At 43.5% G+C, this 23,391-nt stretch overlaps 1 protein-coding gene and 1 pseudogene across 1 annotated transcript; both read right to left on the bottom strand.

Moving 5' to 3' along the window:
• Positions 1-4,759: 4,759 nt before the first annotated feature.
• On the bottom strand, positions 4,760-6,251 carry LOC133227520 (integral membrane protein 2C-like; annotated as a pseudogene).
• Positions 6,252-12,505: 6,254 nt separating this feature from the next.
• On the bottom strand, positions 12,506-16,703 carry IL20 (interleukin 20). The gene is made up of 5 exons (XM_061382062.1): positions 16,088-16,703; positions 15,742-15,807; positions 15,479-15,631; positions 14,741-14,815; positions 12,506-13,295 (listed from the first exon to the last, which is right to left on the bottom strand). Exons 1-5 carry the CDS (start codon positions 16,427-16,429, stop codon positions 13,218-13,220), a joined length of 714 nt encoding a protein of 237 aa, XP_061238046.1. The 5' UTR covers positions 16,430-16,703; the 3' UTR covers positions 12,506-13,217.
• Between the last annotated feature and the right edge of the window lie 6,688 nt (positions 16,704-23,391).

The raw sequence follows: 23,391 nt of genomic DNA, 5'->3' as shown, positions 1-23,391 counted from the left end.
CACCACAATATACTATGGCCAATCCCCCGTTTTTATCAGTCTGTTTAGGGAATCTGTGAAGTTGTTTTGAAATGATAGTACAGGGATGGAAGGAGTAGATGAAGGGGATTATGAGGTACAAACTTCCAGTTATAAAATATTACTAAGTCCTGGGGATTTAATGTACAGAAGAGGGACTATAATCACCAATATTGTAATAAAGCAACCGGCACCATTATCTAATTTCTAAACTTTTTCATTACCCCACAAAGAAACCTCATACCCATTGGCATCACACCCTACTCCATTCCCCCTTAGTCCCTAGAAACAGCTGTTTTTTCTGTCCCTATGGTTTTACTTATTCTGTGTTTCCAGACATCATATTTGAAATGTTATAAAGATAATTTGAAGTTTAGGATATTGGTGTCCTCTGAGGAGTATTTATATTTGCTTCTGGAAGGGATTGGCAATTCCACATTAACTTAATCCAATCATAGAATGAGGTGATTCAAAGTTGATTTTCTGTCCCTGTTAAGGGATTACCATGGGTTACCCCTAGAGGATAGCACTTGGGGGTCTCAGCTGGAAGCTTGGCCAGGAGGTTCTAGGGGCCCTCCTTCATCAGCAGACTAGGAGCATGTACTGCTGTTCCCCCCATCCTGTAAATTTGTGGCAAATTGAGCACATCTGTCTCCCGATCTTCCGTCACCTTTTTTTTATAATCGGAGTTTAGTTGCTTTACAATGTTGTGTTAGTTTCTGCTGTTCAGCAAAGTGAATCAGCTATACGTATACAGAGCACTGAGTAGAGCTCTGTGCTATACGGTAGGTTCTCTTTAGTTACCTGTTTTATACATAGCAGTGTTTATGTATCAATCCCAGCCTCCCAGTTTATCCCACCCATTTCCCCACTTGGTCTCCATATGTTTGTTCTCTATGTCTCTATCTCTATTTCCACTTTGCAAATAGGTTCATCTGTACCTTATCAACTTTTCTAAATTTAGATGACCTTCACCAAGGAAAGGGCTTCCCTCATAGCTCAGTCAATAAAGAATCTGCCTGCAGTGCAGGAGACCCAGGTTCTATTCCTGGATCAGGAAGATCCCTTGGAGAAGGAAATGGCAACCCACTCCAGTATTGTTGCCTGGAGAATCCCATGGACAGAGGAGCCTGGCGGGCTACAGTCCATGGGGTTACAAGAGTCGGACACAACTGAGTGACTGAACCACCACCAAGCAGTCCCCAGTGCTGAGCTCATTTCACTGGATTTCCCTCTCCTAAATCTTGGCCCTGGAATTTTGCCTGTCTTGTTACCTCTTCAAAACCTTCAGCTTGGGGCGTGGGGTGGAGTGGGTGGGTTTTGTTTTTTTTTTTTTTTAATTTCCTGATTTTTGCACCTTTTCTTGAATTCTTCTCATTGTGTTCATCATTCAGTCATGCCCAACTCTTTGCAATCCCATGGACTGCAGCCCACCAGGCTCCTCTGTCCATGAGATTTTCCAGGCAAGGATACTGGAGTGAGTTGCCATTTCCTTCTCCAGGGGATCTTCCCAACCCAGGGATCAAACCTAGGTCTTCTGCACTGCAGGCAGATTCTTTACCAACTGAGCTACAAGGGAAGCCACACATCTAAAAGCCAGTAGCAATTTTCTCCTTCAGGCAGAACAGACAAACAGGAAGATTCTTCCACGTATTCACCAGCTCCTCAACAGCTTCAGAAAAACCACCATCTTTTGCCACTGGCAGGAGAGATACACCTACTAGGCATGTCCATGAAGATCGAAAAAGATAACCCAGGCAAAGTGCTTAGAGAATTTTGTAGTAATCATGTTTCCCGCTTTGTTCCAGCCTCGGTAAAGCTCAGAGCTGAATTTTGATCCTTCTAGCGAGTTATGACTCAGAACCTCATGGCATGTCCTTTGCAGAATAATCTTAGCTCAACATCATTGTATTATCTGTGTTCTGTTTCATCTAGCTTCCTTAAATCTTGTTGTATTACATGTATTCTCATAAGTCACTCTCAATAACTTTGATAGAAAATGGGACATAAATAAGTAAATAACATACATTAAATAAGAGTGTTTTGAACTGCTATATGCTATACGTGTGACAGAATATTGATATTAGCACAGGCGGAACCACTTCCCTGGGGGAGCAGGACATCAAGGTCCTTTGTCTTTTTAGGCTACTTGTTGACATCCCCGCTAATCCTTCACAGTCTAACTCAAGGATCCCTCCTTCAGAAAGCCTCCCCTCATCTTTCTACATGGAGGTCTTTCCTTGTCATTAAGTCTTATATTGCTGGCAATGACTTGTCCTCACAATCTCACTCTCTTTAAATGCCCCTAACCTGCACAAAAGCTTCCCTGGTACTTCAGTGGTAATGAATCCTCCTGCCAATGTTCAATCCCTGATCTGGGACGATCCCCTGGAGAAGGAAATGGCAACCCACTCTAGTATTCTTGCCTGGGAAACTCTATGGACAGAGGAGCCTGGTGGGCTACATACAGTCCATGGGGGACTCAGTGACTAAACAGCAACAACAACAATCTCCACGAGGCCTAGAAAGAGGAATTACCTCGAATTGAACTGTTTTTGAAGAATTTTACTGATACACAATTGGCAAGCAATAAACTGCACATATTTAAAATGTACAATTTGATAAGCTTTGGCATATGTATACAACTGGAAATCATCACCAAGATAATGAACATATTCATTATAGTTTAACCATTCACTTGTTGGTAGACATTTAGTTGTTTCAAATTTGGGGCTAATAAAAATAAACCTTTCATAAAATGTTTATGTGCAAGTCTTTTCATGAACATATGTTTTCTTTTCTCTTGGATAAATACCTAGGAACGGAATAACTGGGTCATATGGCAGCTGTTTCTTCAGTTTTTTGAGAAACTGCCAAACTATTTTCAACGTGGTTGTATCATTTTACACTCCCAACAGACCATGTAAGTTTGAGTTTCTCCACACCTTCCCCTACCACCTGATATGGTCAATTTTTTTTTAACCGTTCTAATAAGTATGTTGTGGTATCTCACTGTGGTTTTAATTTGTATTTACTTAATGAAAGACAATGTTAAGCATCTTTTCATGTGCTTCTTTTCTACATATATTTATCTTCTTTTGTGTCTGTTCAAATTTTGTGCTCAGTTTTTAATTGGGTTGCTTCCTTATAATTGAGTTTTGAGTATTCTCTATATTTTCTGGTCACACATTCTTTATTATATACAGGGATTTGCAAATATTTACTCCCAGACTATGGGCTATCTTTTCATTTTCTTAAGCATCTTTCAAAGGGCAGAAGTGTTTAACTTTAATGAAGTCTAACCTTCCAATTTGGTTTTTTATGGATTCTGCTTTTGGTTTTGTATTTAGGAAATCTTTTTGGCTAACTCAAAATTATGAAGGTTTTTCCCTCAGGTCTTCTTTGAGAAGTTTTAAAATTGTAGATTGTACATTTAGATTGATGATCCATTTTGAGTTAACTTGTATATGTAAAATATAGGTCCAAGTTGATTTTTTTCTATACAATATCCAATTATTTTACCACCATTTCTTGAAAGATCATTCTATCTCCACTAAATTGCCTCTGCACTGTTGTTGAAAATCAGATGTGCAGGTCTTTTTCGGAACTTTTCATTCTACACTCTATTCATCTATTTTTATACCAGAACCACACTCTCTTGATTGCCATGGCTTTGAAAATTAAAGTGAAGTCGCTCAGTAGTGTCTGACTCTTTGCGAACCCATGGACTGTAACTTACCAGGCTCCTCCCTCCATGGGATTCTCCAGGCAAGAGTACTGGAGTGGGTTGCCATTTCCTTCTCCAGGGGATCTTCCCGACCCAGGGATCGAACCTGGGTCTCCCACATTCCAGGCAGACGCTTTAACCTCTGAGCCACCAGGGAAGCCCTGCCACGGCTTTATATGTCTTCAAATATAATAATATTAATCCTCCAATTTTGTTCTTTTTCAGTTATTTTGATTAAGTTTGTTGTATTTTAATATGAATTTTAAAGTGAACTTGTCAGTTTCTACCTTAAAAAAAGGCTACTGAAATTTTTATACTGATTGCATTGAATATATAGATCAATTTGGGGAGAATTAGCATCTTAATAATTATCAAGACCTAAGAATATGGTATATCTCTCCATTATTTCTTATTTTTAAATATTTAAATATTTCTTTATTTGCTTGTGCCAGGTCTCTTAGTTGTGGCACAGGGAATCTTCAATCTTCCTTGCAGCATGTGGGATCCAGTGATCCATCCCAGGCACCCTGCACTGGGTGTGTGGCCCATCAGGGAAATTCCTCCATTATTTAGATAATCTTTCATTTCGCCAGCAATGATTTACAGTTTTCAGTATAGAGCTCTTTTACATCTTTTTTTTTTTTTTTCCAGAAGTCAAAGGTTCTACAAACACTTATGAAAAGAGATCTGATTGAGAAAATATACAAAACATTTAAGTTTCATCTCCAGAGAGCACTTAAGTCTGACAGGAGAAATGGGAGCCCTCCTCCTCACGGCTCAGGACTGAGAATGGTTAACATGTGAAATGACCAGTAAAAATATGCAAAAGTGAGAGGGAAAAGGAAAATAATGCTGCATTGCCCAAAGCAGAGGGGGACGGAATTTTAGAACAAAGAAGAGGCTGGGTGCACAAGTACCAGATGGCTGTTCCTCTCCTTCCCCCAGGTATCTTCCAAAACAGCCCTGAGCTGGAAAGCAGGGAGCCCCACCCCCTCAGCAGGACCTACACACCGCTCTCTTCTCACTGCTCATCTCGCCCAGCTGCCAGTAGACAGGATGAAAAGAGAACCGCTCCACCCCAAGATGTTCCTCTGTGACTGTGGCTTAGGGGATCCTCCTTGAGCTCCTGCCCTTCCAGCCCCGACTCCTTCCTTCTTTGGTTCCACTGGGAAGTTGATTGTGCTTGACAGACTCATCCCACCCCTCCAAACTCAGGCTCCCACTGGTGGCTGAAGGCACTGACATGAGTCCTGGAGAGATCCCCAGGACAGCCACCATCCCTGGGCTCTGGAGGAGGGGGTGGGGGGCGCCATTCCTGAGCACATTTCCTCCATCCTCAGCTCAGGCCCGGGAGTCAGCACTGGCAAGGAAGTGTGTTTGGCAAGGTGCCTTTCAGGACTCTGCCAGCTGTGCAGACATCCCTGAACCCACTCCCTCTCCTCACCCCAACACCCGGCCAGGCCTGGTCCTTCCAGCCAATCCTTCTCCTTTGGCTGCCACTCAGGACCCCAGTCACCTGACCTCATGAGGGTCACAGAACCATCTTGGGCGCCCCACCCACCCCCCAGGCCTGAGAAGTCGGCAGAGATGGTGGCCTTGAGACGTCACAGCTGTGGTACAGGGAGGTGAGCAGGGCTGGAGAGAAAGGGGACACATGTCCCATCTAGGGAAAGGTGTCCAAAGCATGAGCTAAGTGAATGGAAGGAGAGCCAGGGAGCGGCCTCCAGAGAAAATGAGAGAGGGTCGGGGCAAGCCTGGAGCCCTGGGCAGGTTTCCCACCACCCTCACCCTGGCGTCTCCGGACCCAGGAGCTCTCAAAATGGCGGGTGGCCATTGCTGTTGTTGGCCCCTCGTTTGTACTTCCGCTTCCGGGTGACCCGGCGCCACCGGCGGTAGGTGTCCTTCCCGCTACAAACAGGTGGGAGGCGAAGAAGGCCGAGGCCTCCTGTCGCTGACGTGCTCCTTGACCACTATCTCCTCTGGGGTGACGTATGTCTGCGGGAAGTTGGTGCCCCTCTGCACGTCCTCACCAGGAACTCCCAGAAGTTGTGAGGGGGCAGCAGGTTGGTGGTGTTGAACAATGAAGTGGCTCCTGTCCAGGGAGAAGTCGTGATAGACAGTGAGCCTTGCTGGAATCGTGGAGGATGTCCCCAAACCAGGGCATGAGCACGTTGATGCCCTCGCAGTTCCTCTCCTCCAGTTAGATCTTCCGTCCTCCTCTAGCTCCATGCGAGTGCGGACCCGGAAGGACAGGTAGGACTCCTAGAAGACCCCACAGTGGAAAAAATTGTCTCGGGCCAGCTGAATGAGAAAGAAGGATCTGTAGATGTGGACGGAGGCGAACACCAGGCCCATGAGCGGCAAGTCCATGCCCATGGACAGAGCCCCCGCGTCTTGTAGGGATGATGAGGGGGCCCTCCTCCCAAGGGCTTCTCCCCAGCCAGGGTCAGCAGGATCTCAGCGTCCGGGGTGGGCACCGGGGCAGAGACCAAGGCCGAAGCCTTGTCAGTCTTGCCGGCCTTGATGAGGGCCACCACCCGTTGGAAGCGGATCTTCCACCACGACTGCGTGGGCCGTGCGTCCGCCCTGCGCCCTCTGTTGGCAGCCACTCTCCTCTCAGCCCGTCTGTACCACAGCTCTCTGCAGGCACGGGAAGTTTGGTGCCCTTCTACATATTTTGTTCTTGATTTATCCTCAAGGATTTCCTACTTTTTGATGCTATTGTAAGTAGTACTTTTTAAGAATTTCAAGTTCCAGTTGATTGTTGCTGGTATATGGGAATACAACTGATCTTGTATCCTTGTATCCTGCTATCAAACAAAACTTTTTTATTCTACTAGCTTGTTGTAAGTCCATTGGATATTTCTCCCTAGATGGGCCTGTAATCTATGCATAAAGACTGACTTCATTTCCAATCTGGGTTATTTTTATTTCTTCTTAAACCAAATTGAGATGTAGTGGTCCTGGAAGTACAGGGACCTGAGCTTTAATGTCAACTCTGCCATAACTCTCTGTGTAACCTTAGGCAAGTCACTTTCCTCTCTGAACCCCAGCTACCCTGTAAAGTAATTTGTAAGTCCTCTCCTATCTCTAATGTTCAAAGAATGTACTTTGAAAGGTATTAGCACTCTGGTTGTAATCCACAGCTTCCTGCCTCCAGGCCTCTGAGTCCTGCCTTCTTCCTGTTAAGCAACTGACTCATTGTGCTCCTGACAGCTGGGCTGAACCAGAGTGTCTGTCACCTGCTTTCCTCCCAGTCTTGCAGTGAATCAGGAGTGGCTCTGTTAGTTCATTCTTTTACCAGTTGTTTTTCTGCTGCCTCCTGTTGACAAGGCCCAATCTGCAGGGTGGGTTATCTATTTTCTAGCAAAAGCCAAAGCTGTTAATTCATGAAAAAATTGGCTGAGGGCCTCAAACATAGAACAGTAGTTTCTTTTTTTTTTTTTTAACTTTTAAAGACACATTCCATTCGCCTGCTTTTGAATTTAGTCCTCATCAATAATGTAATTTTATACTGTGCTGAAATAAAGTAGGCTTTTTTAACACAGTCCTGTCCTGCAGGAACTTAAGAGTCCTGCAGGGAAATGGTCCATTCATTCTCCATCTGTATGGAAGAGAAACAGGTAGACAAAGTTACACTGGACTATGTTGGAGAAGACCTGAGTCCTTGAAAATAAGAAGTTGGGGCAATCCTAGGGCATGGTAGAAATGAAAGGTTCAGCAGACTTTTTTATTCTTTGAGCCACCCTGCAGCTGGATCTCATTCGTAGCTTTAGGAGATCCTCTGCCTTCTGAGCCCACCCCTCCATCAGAGGGAAGCCTTGTCCAGTTTCACTGACATCACCTGGTTATTTCCAATTGATATGCTCACCTCAAATTCTGAATCCAAAGCTGGTGACACAGGAACCATACAAACCCCTTCCAGTCATAAAGGCAGCAGCAGCTAGATCGGATCTTCTGAGATAGATTTAGCACATCCAGTTTCTAGAATTCAGAATCATCTGTCCTAACTCTTTCATTTAATTTTGCAGTGTGGAGTAAATGAAGACCAACCAAAAGAGATCAAGCAAAGCTATTTATTCAGAGCTTGTTATAGAAAGAGAGTCAGCCACCACGACACATTTCTGCAGAGACTCTAAGAGTTGGACACAACTGAGCAACTGAACGACAAAAGCCTGCAGAAGTGGGAAATCGTTACAGGAGAAAACAAGGAACTTGTCAGATATGCCTTAACTGGAGGTTGTTGACACGAGGGGCCATCAGTAGGCTAACTAGAGGCAGAACATCCTATGTGATTGGTTAAGGACACATTATTTGGCTTTTTCCGGTTCATGCTTGGTTAGAAACAGGGACAAAAATTGAGGAAGTTGCCAGTTTTTAATCAAGTCCTGGCCATTTGAATCCAATGGCTACAAGAGTTATGGTTTGCCTTCATGGGCTGGTTGCTAGAGACTCTGGTCTGATTTCATACCAATCTAACTTACAGATAGCAGACCAGCTCCGTGGGCTGCTTACTGCAGATAATGGGTTGGTTTCCTGGGCTGGGTGCTGCAGACTATGGATCAGAGTTCTACTTTTATACAGAGTGTAGCCATTGTCCATCTTTATATGCACTCTCTCAGCAGAAACTGAGGCCCAGAAAAGTAGAGTGGTTCTAAGGTTCTTAATCCAAGGTCTAAGATCTTAAAGTAATCAGAGCGGACAGGTCAATCCTATCATTTCCAAAGGAACTTATTCTGCTTATTGAGGAGACAAGGTTCAGATGACTAGAAAAATGAAGTTCAATAAAGATGTTATAGAGGTAAGTGGCACCAGGGAGTTAATAGCTTGGAAGGAAGGCTCATCACTTTCGTCTCCAGGCAGAGCTACTGCTACAGCCAGAGCCTCTACTGACCAAGAGCTCTCAAAGTACTGGGCATTCCAACCAGCTAGCAAAGCGAAGTGGTTAAATGCATGGTTCACTAGGCTGCCATCTGTCTTCATATTTTACCTTCAGAAATATTTGCTGTGAACTTGAACAACTTGAACAAGAGATTTTACCTTTCTGGTCTTTAGTTTCTTCATCCATAAAATGGGAATAACAGCAGCACCTATCTCATCATGCTCTTGTGCGAATTAAATGAATGGACACTTGTAACACACTTAGAACAGTACCTGATACTTAAGATGTGCTTGTACAAGTTATTGTTTATTCTTCGCATCAACCCAGCATGGTAAGTAGTATAATCCTACTTTTCAGATAAAGAAACTAAGGATAATACTAAGGATAGCTATGTCACTTGTCCAAGATAGTGAGTTTCTGAGTCAGGATTTTCACTCATATCTCTATGAAGCCCAAACTTATTATTCTTCACTACTGAGCTTCTGAACACAAGATGCCACTCTTGGGAAAGAAGTGGCTTATAGAGTGGGAAGCCATATAGGGCTATGGTATCAGGGTGTCTGCGTTCAACTCTTTGTTCTGCCCGTACACAAATTGCTTATCACCTTTGAACACGTTTTCACTTGCAAACTGGTAATAATAATGTATCTCACAGGTTTAAGGATTAAATAAGATAATGTATGTGAAGTTTCCAGTACAGTGACTGGCACATAAGTACTTAATAAATGACAGCAGTGATTTTCATTGTTTAATTTTAATTTAATGAATTGAAAGTGACAATTGCAAACTATTCTTTAGAGTCTGTCCCTTAAAGGCCCACCTTCATGTCCCCAAACTAACTTGACTCTCCACTGCTGTATTCCCCATTGTTGGTACTGTGATAGGTCAAGCGGAGACGAGAAAAATAACTTAGAGGAGGAAATGGGTCCTACAGGGGAGAGGAATAGACAGGTAAGGAGTGGTCACATGGTAACATGGAATTCCAAAAGACCAAGGCTTCCCATGGCCCAGACTTTCAGAAGAATCAGAAACGCTTCTCAAGAAACAAATGGAGGAACTTCATCCTCAGCTCTGTAGGTCAACCTGAGACATGCCCATCTGAAAGACTCACACTTGGCAGATAAAACTAGCCTCCTCTTTGCCATCACATATCTCTTGGAGGTAGTAGTGTTAGTCACTCAGTTGTGTCCAGCTGTTTGGAGCCCACCAGGCTCCTCCATCCATGGGATTCTCCACTCAAGAATACTGGAGTGGTTTGCAATTTCCTCCTCCAGGGGATCTTCCTGACTCAGGAATTGAACCTGGGTCTCCAACACTGCAAGCAGACTCTTTACTGTCTGAGCCACCAGGGAAGCCCTCTCTTGGAGGTATTGGTTCTCATTTTACACTGAGTTCAGTGAATTCTCCTTCTCAACTATTCCTTGAGAGCCAAAGCTGAGTTGTTTGTCAGACTGGTCAGGGAAACCAGGGGAGGGGCAACAAGAAATTCTGATAGGAGAAGGGTGATCATAATGAGGAATATAAAAGCAGAAAATGCCCTGTTTTAAAGGAATGTAAAGAACCATTTCTTCCATCACCCTGAAACGTTGTTTTCCAGAAGAAGAAATTAAATTCCAAGAAGGTTAAGTTTTACAGCCCAAACCACTCAGGTAATGAGAGGTGAATCATGACTTGAATCCAATAAAAAAAAGATGTAGAAAAAACATACCTAAATATTTCAGACTTGTTATCTGTGGGTGATAAGATTATGAGTGATTTTAATTTTCTTTTCTATACTTCTTTGTATTTTCCAAATTTTCTCCACTGGGTAGTTGTCACTTAATAATGAGGAAAAGTAAAGTTCTTTAAGTTTCATCAGGACCTGGGATAAGGGTTGGGAGCAGAGACAGCAAAGCTCACTATAGAAGCATTTAGTCTGCTGTTTCTGAAACTGAGCAAGGTAAACTGCTAAGCTGAGATGCAGCTCAGATTGAGCTGGACAGGGAGGAGGCAAGCAGCCCAGGCCAGAGTTTTGGCTCCTTCTAGCCCAGGGAAGCTCAGCATGAAAGGGGCCTAGACCGAGAACACCAACTTAGTAGTTGGTTCCAAACACAAAGACTTGATCCAAGAATAACCTAGACTGTGGCGCTGGCCAGAATCCAAAATGGAAAGGCCTTCAAAGAGGGCGTACGCACCTCCCTAGGCAGGACACTTTGCACCTATGTCTTCTTAACCCTTATAATAGAACCTCCTGCTCATGGTAATTTGTGTTGCAAGTAAGACCTCTGACACAAAAGTATGAGAGCCTGAAATGAGGGAGAAAGCAGGAGCACAGAGAAGACTGCTCAGTGCCAGGGAGAAAGAAGCAGGGAGGGCTGATGCCCCTCATCCCCACACAGCCCCTTCGTGTGGAGGAATCAGAGCTGTGGGTGATTTGGCAGACCCACAGCTCTGGGGTGGGTGTGGCAGCGGTGGGGTGGAGGTGTGTTTGGCAGCAGAGAGAAGGCCTAGGTTCCTACTGGCAACTTCCTGCCCCAAAGGAGTACAAGGTCCCTAGGTCATATAAGACTCAAGCTCATCCCTTTAGAAACTCATCCCAATCAAGCTCAATCCCAGTGGAAACCATTGTTTCCACTCCGGATGCATTCTCAAACTCCAAGCAGATATTATACAAAGAAAACTTTATTTGTAAAAATATATCCTGGCCACATAGGCTTCCATAGCTGGAAGAGACACAAGTCTGGGGTCTAGGAGTTGAGTGGGGTGGTCACTAATTGTAACACAAGCCTATAATCTTACATCAAAATTCCTTCTTCCACAACCCACACTTAGTAGCCATTAGTTCAGTTTTAAATATCTCACAGAACACTGGTGGTCAGTAAATATATCCTTAATTTAATAAAATTCTAGCCACTCCTCTAGAACTTAGAGAGTTTGTTCACTCTATGAAAAACCTGCTCTAGTCAGCTTATAAATATAATCTGTGAGTTGTTTTTAAAAAGTCTCATTTTCAAATAAAAAAATAAATAAGTTAAATAGAAAAATAAATAAATACATTAACTAATAAATACAACCAACAGTAGAAAAGATCTTACTAAAATCTTATAAAACCATGATCCAGATTAAGAGTTCAGTTCTGTTTAGTCACTCTGACTAAACAGTCCTGTCCAACTCTCTGCGAGCCCATGGACTGCAGCATGCCAGGCTTCCCTGTCCATCATCGATTCCCTGAGCTTGCTCAAACTCATGCCCATCAAGTCAGTGATGCCATCCAACCATCTCATTCTCTGCCATCCCCTTCTCCTTTCTGCCTTCAATCTTTCCCAGCATCAGGGTCTTTTTAGATGAGTCAGTTCTTCCCATCAGGTGGCCAAAGTACTGGAGTTTCAGCTTCAGGATCAGTCCTTCCAATGAATATTCAGGACTGATTTCCTGTAGGATAGACTGGTTGGATCTCCTTGCAGTCCAAAGGACTTTCAAAAGTCTTCTCCAACACCACAGTTCAAAAGCATCAATTCTTCGGTGCTCAGCTTTCTTTATAGTCCAACTCTCACATCCATACATGACTACTGGAAAAGCCATAGTTTTGACTATGTAGACTTTGTTGGCAAAGTAATGTCTCTGCTTTTTAATATGCTGTCTAGGTTGGTCATAGCTTTTCTTCCAAGAAGTAACTGTCTTTTAATTTCAAGGCTGCAGTCACCATCTGCAGAGCCCCAAAAATAAAGTCTCTTGCTGTTTCCATTGTTTCCCCATCTATTTGCCATTAAGTGATGGCACCAGATGCCATGATCTTAGTTTTCTGAATGTTGAGTTTTAAGCCAACGTTTTCACTCTCCTCTTGCACTTTCATCAAGAGGCCCTTTAGTTCTTCTTCACTTTCTGCCATAAGGGTGGTGTCATCTGCATATCTGAGGTTATTGATATTTCTCCTGGCAGTCTTGATTCCAGCTTGTGGTTCAGCCAGCCTGGCATTTCGCATGATAAACTCTACAAATAAGTTAAATAAACAGGATGACAATATACAACCTTGACATACTTCTTTCCTATTTGGAACCAGTCTGTTGTTCCATGTCCAGTTCTAACTGTTGCTTCTTGGCCTGCATACAGATTTCTCAGGAGGCAGGTAAGATGGTCTGGTATTCCCATCTCTTTAAGAATTTTTCACAGTTTGTTGTGATCTACACGGTCAAAGGCTTTGGTGTAGTCAATAAAGCAGAAGTAAATGCTTCTCTGAAACTCTCTTGCTTTTTCGATGATCCAGAGGATGTTGGCAATTTGATCTATGGTTCCTCTGCCTTTACTAAATCCAGCTTGAACATCTGGAAGTTCTTGGTTCATGTACTGTTGAAGACTGGAGAATTTTGAGCATTACTTTGTTAACATGTGAGATGAGTGCAATTGTGCAGGAGTTTGAACATTCTCTGGCATTGTGTTTCTTTAATTAAGAGTAGAAACACTAATAACCACAATAAGGAAACAAATAATAAATAAATAATGGACATGGTCACCAGCACTAAATTACACAACAAAGAGACAGTGGTTCGGGGTCGTACTTCCATGGGTCCTGAGGGCTGAGCCCAGAATACTCTCAGCAGCATCACTTTCATCCTAGTCTGCCTCTTCCATCCATTGCAAGAGAATATCTAGCTCCCCCAAAGCCTTCACCACCACTGCCTGAGGCGGAAGCTGGAAGACACAAAGTAAAGAGGTGAGTAACTCATAGAGACAACATGGGCTCCAAGTTCAATCCTCTCCTTTCACTGGTAGGTCTGTCAGGGATTATAAATGGAGCATATTTTCAAAATGAAGAGCTTGAAAGACATTATGGAACCAAGATCTCACAAGAGGGAAAATCACGGAGTCTAGTCACACTAGCGGAGAAGGCAATGGCAACCCACTCCAGTACTCTTGCCTGGAAAATGCCGTGGACAGCGGAGCCTGGTGGGCTGCCGTCTATGGGGTCGCTAAGAGTCAGACACGACTGAAGCGACTTAGCAGCAGCAGCAGTCACACTAGTCTTATATAGGGAAACTAAGGCCCAGAAGAGCAGCAGAATTGGGACTACAACCCCAGCCTCTTGAATCACAGAGAGTAAAGCTGCTTTTAAAAGAAAGATATGTGTTTCTGTGTGTGTGTGTGTTTAGGGATTGCCTACTGTGCATCCTCCCACTGAACAAATATTTACTGTGCTAAGCACTGGACTGGCTAGGGATTCAGGGATAAATGGCACCATCACTACCCACAGGGAATTCACAGTCATGTAAAGGAGACAAGCAGAAGCAGGCAATTAAAATGCAGTGTGGTGAATAACTGCCGGGGTCCCCTCAGGACGACAGGGAGGCACTTAACTCTCAGAGAAGTAGCCAGTGCCTTCCTGGAGGTGATACCTAGGCTGAGTCTTAAAGGATGAGTAGGTGATACTTAGGCTGAGTCCTAAAGGATGAGTAGGTGATACCTAGGCTGAGTCCTAAAGGATGAGTAGAGTGTGCAGCAAACAAACTCCAGTCTTCCTGACAGAGATGCGAAGGCTTTGAGGTGAGAAAGAGCATGGCAAAGTCATGTGTGAAATGGTGAATGACTGTTTCTGAAGGGATGTATATGTGTGTGAAGGCTTCCCCCGTGGCCCAGTAGTAAAGATTCTGCCTGCAATGCAAGAGACGCAGGAGATGAGGGTTCCATCCCTGGGTCAGGAAGACCGCCTAGAGAAGGGCTTGGCAACCCACTCAGGTATTCTTGCCTGGAGAATCCCATGGACAGAGGAGCCTGGTGGGCTACAGTCCACAGGGTCGCAAAGAGTCGGACACGACTGAAGCAACTTAGCATGCACACGTGTGTGTGTGAATGTGGAAAATTAATGCCTCTAATCTGTGAAACTGAAAGGTCCAGATGTCTCCGGGGTGACTTGATGAAATCACAGCTATTCCTTCTTGATTCCCAGAGCGTCTTCCAGAGACAGCACCCTTCTAAAGCCTGCATGGATATCCCCTGGGATACCCATTAAAGCAGATGGATAGTCCATGTGCCCTCAGAGGGCCACTAGGATTTCTTTGAGTATGAATGTCCATCCCACCCATCTATGATATCATTTCTGAAAACACACTCATCCCAACCAAGGCCAAAATTGCATATACCTCTTCGAAGTGACTCAGAATCTGGCTGTATTTCTCCTTTGCTTCTTCCCCACAAGGGCATGACATATGGGCATGCTGAAAAGAATACCAAAGAATGATAGATGTTATTAAAGATTGCAATCTTCTGCCATTGACATGAAGTAGGTAGGAGTTCTGTTCTTTCCACCTGTAGAAATCTTTTCATACTTCTTTATTTGGGATCACTAAAGTGTACATCAGCTAGAAAAGGAAGCCAGCGTTTTACGCTCAAATATAGAGCTCGTTGCTTCTGTTCAGAAACAGGCAGCACTGAAGGAGTTTGTGAGCGCTGTGTCCCTTCTGGCCTGCACCCCTGTTCTAATCTATTTCCCTCCCAGAGAGCGTCATGGGAAGAGCGAATTGGGTTCTGAGGTCCTATCTTGAGGTTGAGTCTGGTGGTCTGCTGATTAGCTGCCTGGGCTCAGGATGCCCTAAAACACCATAGGATAACTCACAGAAGAACCATGATTTCATTCACATATAGTGATGATTGTTGGTGACATCAAAGAGCCAGCACTTTATAGTTCTTTAGACATTTTGCATAGAGCATGTATCCAAAAGTCAATATAACTGAGTTCTTATTACCTAGTCACATAGCTCAACACAGATTAATTTAGAACTCTCGAACTCAGTTTTTCCATCCATTAAATGGGTCTAAGATGAGCCTGATTGCTAAGTTATGTGCTGAGGTGGATCCTTTTACCCAAGACCCATACTCACACACAGCCGGAGGTCCTTCTTGATGGTGAGAAGAGAGTTGGCAAGACGGCTGACCTTCCGGAAGATATGGTGGTCAGGGGGTTGATAGTTTTTGAATACCCTGTCCAGGTAAAGTCTCAGTATATGATGGAGGAGGCAGCACTGATCTGCAGGCTACAAAGAAGACTGGTGTATTGGTGAGGGCAGGGTGTCCAGGGACAAGGTCGATGAAGATGCCCCCAGTTCATATTTCCTCCCAGAATTCATAGGGACCAAACACATACCTTTGTGCCTTGCAAAGACTGAGTCTTCCTCAAGATTCTGACGTCAATGATTTCATCTTTGGCTTGCTAAACAGAAAAGGGCAAGGTAAGAAAGTACAGGTCAGTGACTCCCACCAGGATCCTAGACATCAAGATCTCCCATCCGCTCCGTGCCATGGCCCAGTGGGCAGAATCCCTCTCCAAAAACACTTTTACATTATGAACTATAGATACTTCCTGGCAACATATCCTCCTGGTAAGGAGCCCCCAACCTGCTTCTTTTTGTGACCACCCTGATGGAGGACAGATAAGTAGAAAAGTGGGGAAGCAGTCACAAGATGAAAGGTGGGGTGCCTCCCTCACATACCACACTGTCCCGAATCTCTGAAAATCCACTTCGAATTCCCTGAAGATTTGTGGTGATCACACAGCTTCCCAAATGCAGTGTTTTCAGCCCAGCAGAAGGTGTCCAGAAGAGATAAAACACAGCAGAAAGAAGGCAGAGGGGAAGACCAGAACCTCTCATCTTGTGCCAGAATCTGGAGACCACAGGAGCTAAGAATTCAAAGGGAAGAGCATGACTTACCGATTTCCCCATCCCATCCCTTAATAAGCCAATGCCACCACTAAGGACTTCTCTCTCCCATCCCCCATGCCCCTCAAGAAACTTAATAGCTTCCTCTGACTTCAGATGGTCTGGTCCATTCATTCAACTTACTAAGAAAGACTGTGAGCCTCCCAGAAGAGACGCCTTCAGGTGCCTGTTCAGAGCCTGCCTGTGGGTTGGTGCTACAGGTCCTGGTTCCTTTATTTTGTTCCCCTCCCAGCCCCATCGTCATTGCCCAGCAGGTAAAGCCTGGGGCAGCAGGCACTTGCAGTGAGTAGACACAGGACGACATCTCAGGGATAATGTCAAAACATGTTTTGGCGATTTGACGTATATAGTTTTCCTTTCCAGAATGCCAGTGTAACTCACCCTTCTCCTCCCCTTAGACCTACAGAGGAGCTGGAGGAAAACAACCACACAGAAGCTGTTCCTGAGCCACCAAAAGCATTTGAGGGAAACTGTCTGGATTTTCATGGCCGTCCCCAGGGCAGAGGAACTTAGCTCTACTTGACATTTGTCTGAGATCAAGTTGATTGTTTGGGGACGGTAGACTTATTTCAGCCCAGAAGCCAGGTAGAAAGTCAATGATTTCATAATAATCCTGCCAGGGAAAGACAAGTTCTGTTGGGCAATCAACCTAATTCCACCTAACACCTCTCCACCCTCTGGGGGTGGCTGGACTCCACTGTGCCCTCTGCAGGAAGACTGTAGTCAGGCACACCTGGGCCTCATCCAAGAGTATAAGCTTTCCTAACCTTGTAATTCAGGTTCAAGATCAAGAAAGCATTCCCAAGAGAAAGAGGAAAAAGGCGGGAAGGAACTCATTTCTTCTTGGGGCAAAGCTTGCTCTATAAGAGGGCATTTTATAGTACTTGCTGAGTGTTAAGATAAAATAATAATGGGCTGAGATTAGGAAGAGGAGAGTGAAGCACTCATCTCAGGCACAAAACTTGAGGGGGCAAAAGTCTCTTTAATCAAGATAAAGAATGTTTTAATGCAGTAGCAAAATTAACAACAACAACAAAAAATCCATGGTGAGCAAAGACTGACAATTTAAATAAAGACAGAATCTGACAGTGCCATGCCGAGCCATGGTGGAATCCAGGACAATAAGGAAGATGAGTACTGATACCTGTCTTTGCTGTGCTTAGTCTCTCAGGCATGTCTGACTCTTTGCAGCCCCATGGACTGTAGCTCACCAGGCTCCTCTGTCCATGGGGATTCTCCAGGCAAAAATACTGCAGTGGGTTGCCATGCCCTCCTCCAGGGCATCTTTCCAACCCAGGGATCAAACCGAGGCCTCCTGCATCACAGGCAGATTCTTTACTGACTGAGCCACCAGTGAAGCTCAAGAATCCTGGAGAGGGTATAGCCTACCCCATCTCCAGGGGATCTTCCCGACCCAGGAATTGAACCGGGGTCTCCTGCATTGCAAACAAATTCTTTACCAGCTGAGCTAAACAGGGAAGCACTCATATCTATCTATATATGATCTATCGAGCCATTTATATATATTTATCATCCATCTATACCTATCTATGTATCTATATCTGTGTCTATGTTTCTGTGTACCGATAGTGATTAATTTTTCCCAGAAATATATGATGAAAATATCAATGATGAGTTTCTTCCCTTAAAACCAGAAAAGTAAAATTATAATAAATTGTGTTTGGAACATAAATAACATATTTAAGCTTAAAAATAATGTGAGTTGTAATACAATTACTTTTCAAATTTTCAAGAATTTTCCACTACCTTAATATCTTGAAAAAATAACATACACAAAATAATAAAAGCATATGTATAGGCGTGTACATCTTTACCCTTTACCTTAGGCTCCAGTGTGGCTTGGCACAGCAATAATAATCATGATTGCTTGCTGATATTCTCCTATGTGCCAAGCAATAGGCTTGGTATAATTTACTTCATGTTCACTTGGGATACTGCCACATACAGGAAAAGGGGATAAGCAAACTAAACCCCAAAGTATCAGAGAGAACTCTGGGTTAGAAAACAGTCCAAATGTGTGCTCTACAAATCTCCATCAATGTAGGTTATCCCAGTTTTCCCAAGACTGAGGGAGGTCCAGGATATTGGACTTTCACTGGAAATGTCACAGGTAAATCTGGGAGTTACTTACTCTCCATCTATGTGACCTTGGACTAGTTGACACACCTCTTTAAGTTTTCTTTTCTTAGCCCCAAAATGGTGATAATTCCATTTACCCCAGAAACTTGTTTAGACTTTTAAACAAATGATGCATGATTTGTGGATCACACCCTACTCCAGTACTCTTGCCTGAAAAATCCCATGGACGGAGGAGCCTGGTAGGCTGTGGTCCATGGGGTCGCTGAGGGTTGGACATGACTGAGCGTCTTCACTTTCACTTTTCACTTTCATGCACTGGAGAAGGAAATGGCAACCCACTCCAGTGTTCTTGCCTGGAGAATCCCAGGGACGGGGGAGCCTGGTGGGCTGCCGTCTATGGGGTCGCAAAGAGTCGGAAACGACTAAAGTGACTTAGCAGCAGCAGCAGTGAGTGATCAGTTCTTTTCAAAAAGATTTGGATCAAATCATTCAAATAGAGAATGATGTTGGTTGCCTTGAACATAGTAGGTGTGTGGTAAATTGATCAGCATGTATTAGGTACCCACTATCTTGAATGTCATACTAGGTACTGGAGTACAAAGATAAACCTGACAACTCTCTATCCTCCAAGATATTTTGTCCTAATGAAAAGGACTCCTTTGGACATGGCCTTGGACACACCTGGGTAGATGACTGGGAAAACTGGACTTATCTCTAGAACCATGTGAATTGTGTAGAGAGAGGGCGCTCTCTTACCTGAGTTCAGGAAGGGCTGCTGTCTGCAATCTCCTAGGAGTCTGTCTCAAGCTAAGGGGCTTCCAATTATGTATATATAACTCCAGTACTCTTGCCTGGAAAATCCCACGGGCAGAGGAGCCTGGTAGGCTGCAGTCCATGGGGTCGCTAAGAGTTGGACACAACTGAGCGACTTCCCTTTCCCTTTTCACTTTCACGCATTGGAGAAGGAAATGACAGCCCACTCCAGTGTTCTTGCCTTGAGAATCCCAGGGATGGGGGAGCCTGGTGGGCTGCCGTCTATGGGGTCACACAGAGTCGGACACGACTGAAGCGACTTAGCAGCAGCAGTAGCAACAAGTCACATGAAGGAAGTCAGCTCCAGCAGGTGAGGGCTAAAACTCCCTTGGAATTTCTCTGGTGACAGTGTACTTCCTCCCAGCCTGAGGCAGTTTAATTGCAGGCTGGATTACCTCAACACCTTCCTCCACTAAGAAGCACTTCTTGGGGATTACTTGTTATAGTTATTAGTTAAAGGATACCTCTTTCTTTCTGGCTCCCTCCCAGAAGGAAGGTAAAATGGTAATCAAGACAGAAAAGATCCCTGAATTACAGAACTGAAAGAGAATTCCAAGAGGTGCTTTTCCCCCTCCTCTACACCCCCTCCTCTAAACCAGGCATCCTAACCAGGTTTCTCCCCGACTCCAACGCTGTGGACTCACTCCTCCTGTTTTATTTTGCCTTTGCTTTTCCCACCATTTCTCTCCAAAAATGGTTACCCTATTTTCCCTCCATTCGTCATTGAAGAGTGGACCCCAATTCTTTATTCCTAAACTACATTGGCCCAAAGCAATCTCTCTCTCCTCTGACTTCCAATAGCAGATTTTTCTTTGGCATGTGAGAATCTAATGTTGCCCTCCGTGACAAGGACTAATCCATCAGGCAGGACCACACATCTAGGCAAAATTAAATTAAGGCACATGAGATTAACCCTCCAACAATGCTTTGAAAACTCTCAAAATGGTAGAAAGATAATATATTCCTTTGCAACTTTTTTTCCTATTCAATATCTAAGACTCTGAAGTACTGTATTTAAGTCTAGAGATTCCATAGTTAGCAGGAAGACTTTGGCATGTTGTTTTGTCTTTCTGGATTTCAGTTTGTAAATTGAGAGCAATGGAATAGATAATGTATAAGACCTTTTCCGATTCTGACATTCAATGTCACTATGATGCTTGGCTCATCTATCTTTGATCAGAACACTCCTTTTGATGTCTTCCTAAAGTTCTTTGAAAATGAAGACTATAACTTTCATTGTAAGGCTTGATAAATGTTGAAAACATGTGTGAATATCTAAATATCTCTTGAGTGTATGCCTGTTTTTCCATCCTTGTTGCTAAGTAAACAATTTCTCATCCATACCTGTGATTGAAGTAAAATTGAGAAACATGGTCTAACAAGACATTCAGGAAATATAAGCTGTACTCCTGCCAGTCAATTCCTCTCCATTAACCATGAAGAACCCAGTTGTTTTGTTCTAAGTTACCTGTAATGATTAAGTCAACTTAGTTATTCACGTGCAATCTCAACCGACTTTAATAGTGGAGTCTGTCCTTTTCCTATATCAGAATACATTATTCTTTTAAAAATCTAATCAATAGAGCCCATCCTGCACTCTGTACAAACACCAATTCAATTTACCTGCTATTAAAAAAAACTTCCTCTGCCTCACCCTAACCTTTTTCTCTGTCTACACCACCACTTACCAAGGCAAAATTTATCCCTTCTTCCCACCTGTGGAGCTTACCTTTATTTTGTATACCTCTTTTGTAGTTAGGACAGTGAATTGAAATTTTTTGGTTATATATTTGTATCTCCCACGAGCTTGAGAGCACCTTGTTCAGCTTCATGGTCCCAGTACCCAATGGCTCCTGGAAAGTGCTCAGCAAAGGTGCCTACTGTATAGCCCAAGGAACTTGATGACTATTGAATTAACACATTGATTTCAAGTTATTCTTTCTTTATTCTGTAGCCTAAAACCACAGGATCTCAGGCTTAGCTGAACCTGAAAATGGAGACTTACAAATTAATCAGTAATTACCAAACAGCCTAAAATTAGACTGAGAGAGGAGGATGGGGACACAAGAATGAAAGATAAGCTGGTTGGAGGGTAGAAGCAAAATTAGATATGTTAAGGAGTTGACACTTTATCCAAAAGCAAGGTGTTACAAGGGCTTTCAGCAAGGAGCAATTAAATTAGAGAGACACTAGAAAATCGACTTCAGGGAGGTAAAACTGTAGACAGGGAATGCAGCCACTGAAGTGCTCCCAGAGAGATTTCACTGTGGCTTCAACCAGTAGCAGCAGCAGAGAGAGAGATGTAGATGGACTTGAGGGAATTTAAATACATTTAAAAAAAAATCTGGAGGCTGATTAAATGTGTAGTTTAGGGCAAAGGGGAGTCAAGGATAGTAAAAATTGGGCTAGGCTGAACCATATCCGATTTCCATCTGTGTAGGTCAAGATGGTCTGATATTACAAGTGAACTTATCTATGAAACCGAAACAGACTCACAGAGAGAACAGACTCGGTTGTCAAGGAGGAAGAGGGACTATACTGACTCGCTTTGCTGTATACCAGAAACCAACACAACATTGTGAATCAACTATATGGCGATAAAAGAAATTAAAAATAAAAAAAGACTGGTCTGATATGGGCCTTGTCGCATGATTCGATCAAATAATTATTATTATAATGATAATATATAGAGAGTATCCTAGGCCTAGTACCTGGACTGACATATTAAATACTGTAGACATTATAATCATAATATATAATATGTATTATGTATAAACTAATACATGTAAACTGATTCTCATGTTCAGTTCATTTCAGTTCAGTTCAGTCGTTCAGTTGCGTCCGGCTCTTTGTGACCCCATGAATCACAGCACGCCAGGCCTCCCTGTCCATCACCAACTCCCAGAGTTCACTCAGACTCACGTCCATCCAGTCAGTGATGCCATCCAGACATCTCATCCTCTGTCGGCCCCTTCTCCTCCTGCCCCCAATCCCTCCCAGCATCAGAGTCTTTTCCAATGAGTCAACTCTTCGCATGAGGTGGCCAAAGTACTGGAGTTTCAGCTTTAGCATCATTCCTTCCAAAGAAATCCCAGGGCTGATCTCCTTCAGAATGGACTGGTTGGATCTCCTTGCAGTCCAAGGGACTCTCAAGAGTCTTCTCCAACACCACAGTTCAAAAGCATCAATGAAATATAAGCTTTTTGAGGTTAAGAATTTTGTCTGCCTTATCTACTGCTGTGTTACAAATGCCTAGAATAGGGCCCAGTTCATAGTAAGCATTTAATAAATGTGTGTTGAATAAATTATTATCTCTTTGAGGTAGGTCTTATAACCCAACTTTCTGATGAAGAAACTTAAGCTTAGAAATTAAGAGGTTTTCCCAAGTTGCCCCAGCCAGTGAATGGCAGGACTTACTCAAAAAGCAGCATATTTTTCTCCTGTTATTACTGATGTGAGGATACTAAGGCCCAGGGAGTCAACATGGCAATGAAGGAGAAAGTTGGTGACAGAATGGAGACATTGACCTAATTGAAATTTATTACTCTTTGCATTAAATTGTGTGTTCTTAGGGACAAGGGGCTCAGGAAGAGTGGTGGGAACATGCCAGGGGACAGGATCCCCAGTTCTACTTCTGGCCCCGTGTACAAGGGAGAGACCTGACATGATGTCCAGTTGAAAGAACAGACCACCCATCTTATCTGTCTGAGAACAATCCACAAAAACCATTTTTCTCACTCTAGCACTCCCCATCATCCCTCCCAGGATTCCTGAATCACTGGGATAATTCCGTTCTATCATAGGCAATGCCAGCTGCTTAAGGACCCATTTCATAGGAAATAAACAGGATGGGTGTTGTTACTGAGTTTGTGAAGCAAGCAAGGAACTGTTGCAACTCACTCTCAAGTCCTGAAATCAGAAGGTTTTAAAATTTCCCAATATAATGAAATTCAGTTTTTCTTGGAGCATTTATTTTTAATCATACCATTCTAAGAATATGTTGATTCGGTACTACAAATAATTGCTGGAAATAATTGCAAATTATTCCCACACCTTCTGTAACATGACCTACTCAAGTTGTAACAAAAATTACTACAAAGTTGGACAAAAGTGAAATAGGGTTTTATTGTCTCTTCCCTTTGCAAGCTGACCCCTGCCTGCTG

This window comes from Bos javanicus, chromosome 16, assembly GCF_032452875.1.
Source record: "Bos javanicus breed banteng chromosome 16, ARS-OSU_banteng_1.0, whole genome shotgun sequence".
Classification (NCBI taxonomy): domain Eukaryota; kingdom Metazoa; phylum Chordata; class Mammalia; order Artiodactyla; family Bovidae; genus Bos; species Bos javanicus.
This window is presented reverse-complemented; position numbering and strand designations above follow the sequence as displayed.

Coding starts and splice junctions, on each gene's coding strand:
- IL20 (XM_061382062.1), bottom strand. CDS start 16,429: ATGAATGGACCAGACCATCTGAAGTCAGAGGAAGCTATTAAGTTTCTT. Junction 15,808..16,087: donor CAGAGATTCGGGACAGTGTG/GTATGTGAGGGA, acceptor TTTTCTGTTTAG/CAAGCCAAAGATGAAATCAT. Junction 13,296..14,740: donor TTCTGAGTCACTTCGAAGAG/GTATATGCAATT, acceptor TGTGTCTTCCAG/CTTCCGCCTCAGGCAGTGGT.